General features: G+C 42.8%; 1 protein-coding gene across 5 annotated transcripts in view; it reads right to left on the bottom strand.

Moving 5' to 3' along the window:
• STX16 (syntaxin 16) overlaps positions 1-4,300 on the bottom strand; it is a 28,190-nt gene extending 23,890 nt beyond the window's left edge. For 2 of the 5 annotated variants that reach the window (XM_007431910.3, XM_007431913.3), the window contains exon 1: positions 3,642-4,298. In XM_007431910.3, the coding sequence (XP_007431972.1) occupies positions 3,642-3,722 (81 nt within the window). In that variant the 5' untranslated portion in view covers positions 3,723-4,298. Of the gene's footprint in view, positions 1-3,587 lie in introns of all 5 variants that reach the window. The other 3 variants (XM_088153256.1, XM_025168989.2, XM_088153257.1) reach the window with 3 other exon arrangements.
• Between the last annotated feature and the right edge of the window lie 9,102 nt (positions 4,301-13,402).

Below are 13,402 nucleotides of genomic sequence, written 5' to 3'. Positions count from 1 at the left end.
TGAAAGTCTGTGTTGCCCAGCGACAGCCCCAAAACATCACTGCTCTAGAGGAGATCTGCATGGAGGAATGGGCCAAAATACCAGCAACAGTGTGTGAAAACCTTGTGAAGACTTACAGAAAACGTTTGACCTCTGTCATTGCCAACAAAGGATATATAACAAAGTATTGAGATGAACTTTTGATATTGCCCGAATACTTATTTTCCACCATGATTTGCAAATAAATTCTTTAAAAATCAGACAATGTGATTTTCTGGATTTTTTCCCCCATTTTGTCTCTCATAGTTGAGGCATACCTATGATGAAAATTACAGGCCTCTCTCATCTTTTTAAGTGGGAGAACTTGCACAATTGGTGGCTGACTAAATACTTTTTTGCCCCACTATACCTGTTTACTTAAAGTCCTTTTACTTTGTTTCTGTTTCAGTAAAGGCCTATAAATTTAATCTACAGGGATTATTCAGCTATTTCTGCTAGCAACTGGACGGCTTCAACAGCCTCCATTTAATCACACCCACAAAGCATAGTCCACTTCAAAAGCTGTGTATAATACAGCATGCCTTTTACATGAAGCTAATTATGGTTTTATAGTCTTTTTAAATTTATTATAGTCTTAACATTTAAAGACTGCTGTGAACTCCATAGACATTTTATATAGTATTTTCAGTCATTTCAACTCTATTTATCATTTTAAAGAATAATTCTCAAGTGGCCATTCATTACGTATCCAGTGCAGCCACTCTGAAAAACTTTGGAAATACTATGGGGCCAAAACAACAACAATTCTGAAGGCACTCTGCAGGAATCAGCCACTTAAAAAGGGGATGGCTGGATAACGCATCTGCTTAACCCTCTCAGAGTATCACAGCACCAGCTAAAAGACAGTAAATTGGAAAACTACATATCCTACCAGTAACTGCTGGGGAGGAAAGAAGAGGATTATTCAGAATTTCAATGCCATACTTTCTGTTGTGCTTGAGCTCACTGTTACTTTCTAAAGTGCTACACATTGCCTATCATACTGAAAGCCCTACGTTGCTTAGGTTCAGAGACCAGAAGGACCAAATCATGCAGCCTTGGTCCAAATCATCAAGGACCAAATCACCAAGGCCATTTATGATCTTCTAAGGACAAATATGCTTTGCACCCCACCAGCTGGCCAATGCATTGAGCAGGGCCTTCTTGGGAACAGCACACAAGCTATGGGATTACCTCACTGGAAGATGCACGTTGCTCCCTTAGTTTTATCTTTCTTTTGGGGCAGATGATAAAACCATTTTTAAAAAAGTGGGCTTTGAGTTATTTATTCATTCTCAGAGTGCTGTATATTTCTACTGTTACAGCTTCTAGATATTGTTTCTATTGTTTAATAATAGTCTACATGCTTATTATGATATTTTTGGCACATTTATAATTTTTTTATTAGCTAATTTGAAAGTTGTTGGCTGAAAAGCACCATAAAATAAATAATAATGTAATAGAAAATGATCAATTTTAAGCAGATACTGAGCTGATACTGTCTACATTAGAAGAATGCATTGCAAATAAAGGATGAGGAAGAGACATACCTCTAGTTCAGGGTTCCCCAAAGTGGTCAATATCAACCCCCAAGGTTCAATGGGACCATCCAAGGGATCATTATTATTATTATTCATAGTACTATTAGTTAAAAGTAGTATTTATTAAATTATTTTCACATAATAAATGTTTAGGGGTTGATCAACAATCTGAAACTTCATGAAGGGGTTGCTATGCTAAAGAGTTTGGGGATCCCTGCTCTAGTCTAACTCAAAAACATCTGAAGGTAAACTAGATAATACCCTAACAATCTGTAATCTATACCTCAGATAGCTACAAATTAAAGGTAGTTCTCAACTTACGACCACAATTGGGACTGGAACTTCCATCGCAAAGCAATGTGGTTGTTAAGTGAGTCACACCCAATTTTATGACCTTTTTGCTGTGGTCATTAAGTAAATCACATGGTTGTTAAGTGAATCTGATTTCCCCCATTGACTTTACTTGTCAGAACCCCCTGGGAAGGTTGCAAATGGCAATCACATGACCCCGGGATGCTGCAACTGTTGTAAATACATGCTGGTTTCCAAGTACGCAAATTGTGATCATGGGACCGCGGGACACTGTGACAGTTGTAAGTGCAAGGTTTGTATTAACACTATGCTGAGCCTGAAACTCCCCATTATGGAATCTAAATAGTTGTGCCTGGAAACAATAAAGGTTTGAAACAGATTATTTAAAATCTGTTAAATTTTAAAAGAAACATCCTGACTTCAACACAGTCTGTTCTAAAATTGAAATGGGCTGTTTCAAACAGCCAGAGGCTTGTTCAAGAGCACTCAACTGGTCAAAGTTGGCATGAGATAGTACAGGGTTGCATTAATTTTAACTGCCTCTTTATGTCTACCTGTATAACTATAAAAGGCATGTCAAACATCACAAAACAGAGTCTAGGTCCTCTCCGCACAATACTTCCAATCATGCTGACACGTATTCACTAGTTTAACTTTTTAGTGCAACTCCAACATTTTGGCATAAAAGTCTTGTGTTAAGAAAAAACTCGTGAGTTTTCCCTAGTGTGTTCAAGAGAAAAGAAAAACGACTATTAGCTGTTCTTGTCAGGTGGATTGGCAAATCAAAAGAAAAGGAAATCAACCAGGAAGGTCTATTTCAAACTCTCACAGCTTCCAAGGTAGTCAAATAATAGGCCATAAGCAGTTTCAGTTGACAGGGATGATTGATCCTTGCATGCATTATTGAACAGAAAACGGGGAAAGAAATATACAGTATTCCATCCCTTTTCCCCCCATCCAAAAAAGCAACAAAATGAATTAAATTTTGGTGAATTTACATCCTAGACAAGAAAAGACATCTTCCATTTCTGGCCACTTTGTGATTATTCTTAGCTTGTCAGAAACTGAAACTGACACCCTCTTCCCCTTAAGCATAGACCATATTTTCCACAACCAATGTGTAGAATGATCCATTTTTAGAAAAAGCCTACCATTAGATGTATTATGGAATCTCAGAGTAAAATCAGAACATAAAAAAATAACTAGTGCCCTGCTGGATTGGATCCCTGGCCCATGTAGTCTAGCAGTCTTCTCGCAGTGGCCGACTGCCCAAGGAAGCCCACTAGTGTCCCAGCAGACGGCCTTCAGAGGCTGTCATGCTGCTATCAAGGCTAATAGCCATGGATCCCCATGACTTCCACGAACCAGTCCAACCCTTTTTTGAATCCAGCCAAGCTGGTAGCCAACACCACCCAAAGAAGAGCCCTGCTGGATCGGGCCCATCTAGCCCAGCATTCTGTGTCACACAGCAGCCAACCAGGCGCATTTAGCAAGTTCACACGCACGGACACTGCGGCTGCCTAGCATAAAATGAAGGACTGAAACATATATGTGAAATAACCTGCTAGGTCAACCGGATCTCAGAGACTGGAGAAAAGAGGATAGAGCTTAAGACAGGGAAAGGGGGTGGGGGACCCCAAAGGCATGCTTGATATCTAAGCGGTTGGCACACAAACAAGCGTCATGTGGGATACGGAAGGATGAACGGAGACTCACCGCAGCAGCCATGCTACGTGAAGTCAGAGGACTGGAGGAGCTGTAACTACTCACTTGCTCAGCCAGCAGCTGCCGGCTTTGGATCGCGTTGTTCCGCAACAACAAGTACGCGTCTGTTAAACGCCGGGTGGCCATGCCTGAAAGCTTCCTAGAGGTCCTTCTAGGACCCCCCGCCCGCTGCGCTGAGAGCCTGCAGGAGCCCCGCTCAGCCTCACCCAAGGGACCCCCCGCTGCCTACGCGTCCCGCGGGCCCGGCTCTTAAAACGGCGCCCCGCGCTCTCGAGGGGCCGCTGCGAAGGGGTTCCCGCGGGGGCCCTCCCTGCCAGGGCCCCCCATGCGCTCTTCGGCCGCTCCGCCGGGCTGCCCGGAGCGGAAGCACCTTCCAGGTAGGAGCCTCTTCTAAGGGAAAGTGCCCCCCCCCTCCGCAGCCTAGGCGCCCCCGGGAGCAGCCCGCGGAGCCTCCCCGCCTTAGCCGCCCCCGAAGACAAGCGCGGCGCCCTGCGAGGTTTCCCGCGGGGGGCGCAGCGGCTGCTCTTCCTCCTCCTCCCCGCCGCTGGCAGGGCACGGAGCCCACGGAAGGGAAGGGATGGGACTAGCCCCGACCCGCTCCGGGGTCCCCCATCCTCGCTTGCCCCCGACTGCAATCCCGGCCCCGGCTCGGCTCACTTCCGCCTAGTCCGGCGCCCAAACGCTTCCCCGCCTGGCCCGGAGGAGACGAGATACTAATGTTCCGGAGGAGGAGCGGAGGAAAGAGTCAAAGAGGCGAGGTGCTTCGTGGTTGACCGCGTATTGCTGGTTCCTGTTCGACGCGATAGATGCGCCCCGCGTGCGTGGCCTGAAGGAGGCTGAAGTCAAGAGAAGGGGAAGGTGGGGCGAGTCCGGCTAGAGCAGTGTTTCTCGACCTCAGCAATTTTAAAATGTGTGGACTTCAATTGCCAAAATTCCCCAGCCCAGAAGTCCCAGCCATGCTGGCTGGGGGATTCTGGGAATTGACATCCACACATCTTAAAGTTGCTGAGGTTGAGTTGCTGAGGTTGAGAAATGCTGGTTTAGAAGAATGCAAATGCGAGGAAGAGAAAGAGAAAGAAGAAGAGGAGGAGGAGGAGGAGGAGCTTGTTGCTTCTTTGCTTTGAAAGGAGGCTAGTCCTCTGTGAGAAAATCCAGCCTTGGTTTTGGTTTTGGTTTTAATTGATTACTGTATGAGCCATCAAGTCGGTTTTGACTCTTAGCAACCACCTAGATAGATTTTCTTCATGATGATCTGTCCAGGTCTTGGTTTAGAACCAATTTTAGAGGGGCTTTTTTTTATTTGCATGTTTACTTTGATGATTTTTGGGGGGGAAAGGATCACTTTTGCTCATGGTTTTTTGGAGCAATGCTGGCTGGGGAATTCTGGGAGTTGAAGTCCACAATCTTAAAGTTGTGAAGGTTAAGAAACACTGCTCTAAACTGTAGAGCCCTCAATGGCAAAAGTTAAATGCCTAGATGGTACCCTCAATGGGCCTTTTGCTCTCTGATGCATGCTTGACAAAGAGGAGAAAGATGGAGATGGGTTGTGCTGCAAAAGGAAATTCCCATCTAGTCTGAGCGTACAGTAACACAGAAGAAGAACATTGTAGATTTTATCCCACATAAAATCCTCGCCCACAATCTGCAACTCTGCTTACCTTGTGAATGGAGCTGCTTGGGCCAGATGCACCACTCGAGCTCATAGGGGAGTCCCAGTGCCCCATACGTTGGGCTGGGATTTTATAGGTTGATCATACTAAGACTCCATGTTCCAAAGCCATGTGTCCCTTGCTTACAGTCACTATTTGTGAGACAAGATGACCTTCTAACACATCCAGATTTTGGATGGCTGAAAGTATTAACAGCCTGCTTCCAATCATAACACAATCAACCATTCCCCCCTCCAGATGATGGGGTTTAGGTTGACCTCCAGCTGAACTTTTAAGCCTAAATGGTGCAACCACGATCCCGCCTAGATTTTTGTGTGATAATGTAATCTAGAGAATTCCCTCACACTTGTTGGGAATGATTGTATTATAATAATAATAATTTTTATGCCTCCTGACTCCCAGCAACTCTGGGGATATCTGGGGAGCCACAACTTGGAGTGCAAACTACTGAAAACTGATAGGTTTCCTTTTGGAATGGAGACCCTGTATGCTACACATTTACTGTGCACAAATGTACAGAAGTACATTTGTTTTCAGTTCTCTAATGTACAGTATATATTATGTTGATCTGAGCTTAGTAGAACAGTCTTCCTGAACTTGGTGCCCACTAGCCTGCACTGAGGATGCAACTTCCAGAATTTCCAGCTGAGATACAATTGTGAGAATTGTTTCCTCTATACCTCCTGGAGCCAACAGGTTGGGGAAAGTTGTAGTAAAGCCTTGGGGCCAAATGGGGACCTTGGGTATGAAACGCTTATTAGGAAATTAACCGGAAAGAAGTAAAAATGCAAACTGAGAATTAATTTCTGCTCCTGTAAGCGAAGCTGTTGGCAAACGCTCAACTCTGACAGTCTCTGGACTGCCTTTTGCAGTGTGTGGCACTTTCCAAACCCCTGAATTTCCAACTCTCAGAATACCCAAATCAGCATGAGGTTTGAAGTCCATACATCAGGAGAGTGCCCAGATTGGAAAAGGCTGGTTTAGTGCAAGGATGAGAAACCCAGGGTCTTTCCTGTGAGGCTAAACTGCAGCAGTCAGGAGCCCTAGCCAGCATGATGAGAGATGGAGGGAGTTGTACTTCATCAGCCCTGAAAGATTTAAGGTGGCAACCTTCTTCTCAAAGCAGAACTTAGGCCCTCTTTAATTTTTCACTTTCAGAGGGTGGAATGATGCTTAGCCCCCAGCCAGTTCGGGGGCTTACCTCTATGCAGCAACAGCAGTGCTCAGATTTAACCAGCCTGATTAGTCACAGGTTCAGATGTGAACTGCAGCCATGGCCTTAGCATGTTGTATGAGCCAGGCCACCATGTTAATCTATAATATTTATTTGGTATAGCACGTTATGTGAACATAGCAATTGCATTTTGTAAATCTGGGTTTAGTGTGTTGTGTGAATTCAGCCGCTGGGTGGAAGTGAATTTGCCCTGTAACAACACTTACGGCTACTCCTTTTCATTACTTCCTAGTTAGATAGGCACTGGTACCTCCAGATGTGTCGGAATACAATTCCCTTCCAGTCCTTATTGATCCATCATTAGGAAGTTATGTCCTGTGCTCTTGTCAAAATAAAGGCATATATGTTTTTCTTTCCCACCCCTGTTAACTAACTTTCTCTTTGTACTTTTTATATGCAGCATTGACAAGACAGTAGATGGAGCTAATGAATAATGGAAATAAAATACAGAACTTACCATTTTGATTCTAATATTTTTCCAAAACCAGTTGTACATAGTAGAAGAAGTCTATGTAAACCCATAGGACTTATACCGGATTTATTTCATGTTTTGCTATCCCCACCCCAAGGTTCATCTAAAATAACGCTTGGGTGGGACGTGCCTTTCCTTAGTTGTTCCAACAAGTAGCTGAATCCGAAGTACAGGTATGCCTGAATCCTCTACCATAGGGACCTGTAATATGGTTTCTTTGGTTAATATATAACCCTAAACCATTGTGGTTTGTAAAATAGGAAGAAAACAGGCAACCAGTATATCCATTCTGTTTTGCTAGGAGACAGTCCTGTCTGTTTCTGCAGAAGGCAGTCTTTCAGGACAGACCAAGATGGAGTGCACACACTAGCTGGAATCTGGGGCTAAATGCAGGGATGATTTTTAAAGATAAAAATATGGAAGTATCCATTAGGGTGGTTGTGGCTGAAATGACATAAGAGTTTATTTCCAGGACACTTCCCCAGAACCTTGCGAACATGACAGGGACCAGGTTCAGTTTCCCACTTTACATAATCCTCTTGGGTCCAAAGGAATTATTTCTGCCCCTAAACAAAGCCTTCCCCTCATCCTTTCCTTGATGAAAAGAAAGAAGAACTGCTCAGCATTAACAAAGGCAGAATGGAATTGACTAGAGCAGTGTTGTCCAAACTTGGCCACTTTAAGATGAGTGGACTTCAACTCCCAGAATTCCCCAGCCAGCCTGGCTGGGGAATTCTGGGAGTTGAAGTCCACTCATCTTAAAGTGGCCAAGTTTGGACAACACTCGACTAGAGGCATGAGAGATCCACCCCTGTGCAATTGACTTAAGGCAGACTTAATAAAGAGATGGCAACAAAGTTAACTTGCTGATGGGGCAGAATCCCAACCATATCCACCGCTCATTAACAAGAGACTATTTCCAGCATCCTTGCCACCTCTAAAAACAGTTTTTTCCTTAACAATAAAACAGCTCTCCTTACAGTACACAATCAGACTTTCCCTAAATGGCTCCAAGAGCCTGGCAGCAAATCAGAGCTCTAGAATTTCCTGCCCCATAATTCAAAATTCTTGTAAAAGATCTTCCTTTTTACTGTTCTCCATTCTTCATCCTTTACATGCTGGAATCCAACATTCACTGTTTCAATACAGTGTGATCTACTTGCACTCCATCTTTCAGATCCGTGACAGTGGAAAACACATTTTTGTATGCGTGTAAGAAGCATAGCCTTAGATTCCTGCACTTTCTCTATTTGTGTTTGGATTTTTTGATCCAGTTGTTTTGATTAGTCATTATAATGTTCCATTGCCTTTCCAATATTCCTGCGTCTGAATATTTCTCATTGTTAGAAGAACGAAGCAAGTTGATTCATAAAGCAGTTCTTGTGCTAGTAAGAATATTCCAGCAATAACATTTCCAATCCAGGACAGATCTCTTTCATCAACTTAAATAACAACAGCTTTAGGAATGGCTTTCCAAAGAAAACACTTGCCATTGGGTATTTAAATGTATAATAAATATAAAAGATATTTGTAACGTTCAGAAAGACTGCATAATATTTATTTCATTCTTGGAACTGTAGTGAAAATAGCCTGATTCTGTTTTATATTAAATATCATTTCACCAGTAGTCTTTTTCAGGAGAGTGGATGGGGGGGGGAAAGGCTACCAATTTTCTGTACTTCCCATTGTGAGCAGCAGGGGGCAAGCAAGAATGGAGTTTGGGGGCTAGAATCTTTTCCTAGGCCAATATACCCTGCACTCCATTGAATCATTTGCTTGGTGCAGCACCAGTTTTCTTACTTCAAAATTTATTTTCTGTAAGAATTCATTTGCATCAATAACTGTTACACTAAAGACTGGACGCTATTTGTACAGATTTGAATTATTTATAAAAGAGTAGGGAAGTCTACGCAGTTCATTAAATGGCATTCAACAGTCTTCTCCAGCCTGGTAACTTCCAAATATATCACAGCTACAAGACCCAGAATCCCCAGCCCCTTAACTAAGATGCTACACAGCTTTAGATTTGGGTGGCTTGGCTGGGCTAAGGTGAGAAGATCAAGTATGTGAATGGATAAGGATTGGGGGAAATGCTGAGTAACAGATCTTTTGTTTGCAAGACCATATGCCATAACCAGAATTCTCTGTGTGACTTGCATCAAAGAATATTAATGTATAGTGAAAACACAGAATACACAAACACAAACTACAGTCTATGTCTGTTGTGCTTCTGAGAAGGAGAACTACTTATATACAGACACTGTAGGATATTTTACCTGAAAGCAGAACACATATGTGCCACTGGGAGTCAGGTGGCATATACATTTAATAGATGATGATGGTGATGTCTGAAGGCAGAAGGCTTCCAAACTTGCCCACCCCAAATGGTGTCCTATAGCACTGAGAAGGTAGCTATATGTCACTGAAAGCAACATTCCAACCAACATATAAGGAGAATCTTAAAAAGGTACCCCTACTTGTGAAATACAGCCAAGGGGTTTAGACTAAATTGGGCCAGAAAGCAAAAGAAGAATTGCCTTCTTAAAGTCCAACACAGCCACCCTCATCCAACACATGCCAGTTCAACAGCATCAGTCAGCCTCAGGTTTTCAGAGATACATTGCTTCTTCCACTGAGGATCATAGCTCATTCCCATTGAAAAGTAACCATCGGTAAAAGAAAATGCTTGGACTTTTACAGACATCAGAAGGAGTCTGCGAACACCTTTTCTGGCTAACTAATTTATTAAATGGCATAAGCTTTTGTGAGCTGCAGCTTGCTTCATCAGAAGCAAACTCATAAAAGCTTATGGCTTTTTAATAAAATTTAGTCAAAAAAGGTGCTGTGGGACTTCTGATTTTTTTGCCACCATAGATTAACACGGCTCTCCTCTTACAGGGATTATGACAGAGGACCTCTTTCACTTACCAAAGGACTTGAGATGCAGATGTTTTCCCTCGGGCAATGAGTTTAACTGTCCACCCAAGCATATCACCCCAGCTTGGTTTACCTTTCTTTGTGTTCTCTGTATATATGGAAGAGCAAGCGGAGAGGACTTGCAGCATCGGCTTCCTCTCTGCAAGAAGCATTCCGTCTCTCCAGATCCAGCGTTCCACCTGAAACACTCCTGCCAGGATGCAGCTTTGCACAGATTTATAGCTGAGAGGAAAGAAAGTTCAAGGGTAAATTGGTTTGTTTGTTTTTGCTTGTTTGACAAATGTATTAGATGCCTCAGTCACTGAAGTAACTCTAGGCAGTCTAAACAATTAAAACCGAAGAAAAACATTTACAACAACAATCGAATATATTGCGCATTAAGGGGAACCAGGCTTTCTCTGTGTGTCTTTAAGAGGCTTGTTAAATCTGAATAAAGCTTGAATGACAAAGGAGTTCTGGCTGAAGAAAACCAAAGTACCACATCTTCGATGGCTGGTGTGGGTCTTCCAGGCTGTGTGGCCGTGTTCTTGAAGTACAAGCGAATGGCTGCTCCAAAAATGAAATAAAAAGAGCCATCAAACCAAGAAAGCAACATACGACTGAAGAAGAAAAACAGCCACCCACCAACAAAGTATTTCTGCCCTATATCAAAGGGGTCACAGACCGCATGGGAAAACTGATGGAAAAACACAATTTCCAAACAATCTTCAGACCCACCAGAAAAGTACAAGAAGTGCTAAAATCAGCAAAAGACAAAAGGGATCCCCTCACCGCCGCAGGAGTATACCACATACCATGCAGTTGCGGGCAAGTATACCTCGGGACCACAAAACGCAGCATCCATACCAGGATAAAAGAACACGAAAGGCACTGCAGACTACAGCAACCAGAAAAATCTGCAGTAGCTGAACATGCTCTCAAGCACACTGGACACAAAATCCTATTTGAAAACACAGAGATACTGGACAACACCAACAGCCACTATACCAGGCTATACTGGGAAGCCATTGAGATTCACAAACACCAGCACAGTTTCAATAAAAAAGAGGAGAGTCTAAAAATCAACAAAACCTGGCTACCAATCCTGAAAAATACAGCCTGCAAAAGCTCAACGAACTCAGCTCAACCACCAGGACATGTGAACAGTTCACACAAAGAACTTGCTAATCATCCCCAGCAGCCCCTCATTAACAATTCAATAGAAGAAAAAACCCTGCCTAATCCCCAGGAAGATACACACAGATGCTGACACCAAAACAAGCAGCCACTCAGTAACTCAACCCCCCCCCACACACACACCCAATCCCCCCTTCCCCCCCCCAGATCTCTATAAATACCCACAAAAGGGTCACATCACCCTGGGTACAGAGAGAACTGCTCCTGTCTGTGCTCCTGCACTCTGAAGATGCCGGTCACAGGTGCTGGTGAAACCTTAGGAAACAAAACTTCAAGAACACGGCCACACAGCCCGGAAGACCCACACCAGCCATCGTATGCCGGCCGTGAAAGCCTTCGACAATACATTACCACATCTTCCTTTCTAAGCAATTTGCATTTTGGAGAAAAGGGCTTTGAAGAACCCAGGAACAAACTTCACCTCCCAAAGTGAATCAGAGGAAGACAGGATGTTAAGAGGAAGTCTGATTCATTTTCCTTTTATTTTGTACATTTTGCACTTTGGATGAACTTCTTGAATACTTGGGCACGTGGACTTGTTAAAGCCTTTGGAAATGAAGAAAGCTTCAGCTTCTGAAATGATTGCCAAGAGTGTCCAATGGTAGGGATGGGGCCTTAAAATCACCACCTGCTTTTCTTCAGCATCATAGCTAATGAGGAATATTTACGTCAATTAAGCCCCTGTTGCTTTTTGCAAATGTGGCAGGTTTTGTATTGCTGTAAATAAGAGAAGCGCAGGAGTGGACACTAGAGGGAACTAAAGATTTTAATTAAAGGAGAAGAATACATAAACCTGATTAACAGATACAGAATGACACAAAATATTATAACATTGGAAATTCTGAAAGACACTTGAAAAAGTGGAATCAGAAGTTAATATCAACAATGTCAATAGTGGTGTTTGCTTCTATGGATAGATTGTGTCCAAAAGATATTTTGGAAGAAATGACAGAAGAGGAACAAGTTTTATCTGACAAGGCAAAGACAGAGTTGACACTGAAAGTGAATCTACAAATGACAGACTAGAAGAATGACTTGGAAAAAGATGTCTTATTGGATATACAAAAGAAATTGGTTAATGCTTTAAAAATCAAAAGGGAATTACAAATAATAAACCAGGATAGTGACCTGGATAATTCTTATATATTGGATTTACAAAAGAGGTTTGTTAAAGTTTGGATGAATCTTGTGAGAATGGGCAAAAAAGAAATGAAAAGAAATCAAGTTCTACAACATTACTTGAATGGACCAAAGATTAAGACTGTTAGAAGTAAAAGGAAGGGATATAAATTTGGTTTATTTGATCAAATAACAATAGATGCATTGCTATTTCTGGCAATCCTTAATGGACTTATGCAGTTCATGCACCATCTTTATCCAGACAGACTCTGGGCAGTTTACAGAGAGTAATACCACATGAAACATCAAAAATGCACAATAAGAATGCATTTATTTAATTAACATTGGCATAAAACTAATATAGGTGCCAATGGTCCTTAGGCACTTCCAAGAGGCCTTTTGGAAAATCTAGATTTTTATCAGCTTCCTGGAACACTGTGTGAGTAGGTGGGAGTCCTCATCAAGGAGGGAAGCACAGACTGGTGGGGATCCTTCGGAGGTGCTCTCTGGCCCTCCAAATTGGGCAGGCAGAATCTATCTGGGAAAGGTGGACCCTTTGGAGAAAGGGGGTTCTGTTTGTCTGATGTTGCATTTTTCTGCTTCTGCCTTTCTCAGCACTAATCCAGCCTTACCTCTTGGGAAGTGTATCATTTTACCACTGAAAATGAGAGGAACATCATCTCTCTGTTTCTGCAGTGTGATTCTAGGAGCTGCAGAAGAAGGAGAGATTTGGGGGCTAAATAATGTATGAATTTTTGGAGCCATCACATGCCTGGGGAAAGAATCCATTTTTTTGACTTGCCTTTGATTGTCAAACAAAGCAGCAGCATCTTATTGTTCCCTTGCTCCCTGACTGAAGCTGTTCTGAGCTGGGCTGTGAGAACTTCAGGCAGCAAAGAAGTTGCCTCAACTCTTTGTATGCAAGAATAAGCTATATTATCTTGCGGCTAATGACTTGGCTAGGAGCTGGAGAGAAGAGAAATGGTTGACTTTGGCCAGCCAAAATGGTCACTGTTGATTGCACTTTATCGTGTCATTTAACTTATGAAGTGAGGGGTGATAGAGAGTAGCATTAAGGGTTTGGCTGCTGTAGCGTGACATAGCCTGCAAGGCCAAAATGGAAAATATGATCCTTTCCCATCCCCTAGATGAGGGCAGTGGTTTGTGGGTTGCTGGGAAATAGTGAGCAAAATCATTT

The sequence above is a fragment of the Python bivittatus genome, unplaced genomic scaffold, assembly GCF_059951505.1.
Source record: "Python bivittatus isolate LINGU-HERP-01145 unplaced genomic scaffold, Pbiv_v1 ctg000700_np1212, whole genome shotgun sequence".
In the NCBI taxonomy this organism is placed as follows: Eukaryota; Metazoa; Chordata; class Lepidosauria; order Squamata; family Pythonidae; genus Python; species Python bivittatus.
This window is presented reverse-complemented; position numbering and strand designations above follow the sequence as displayed.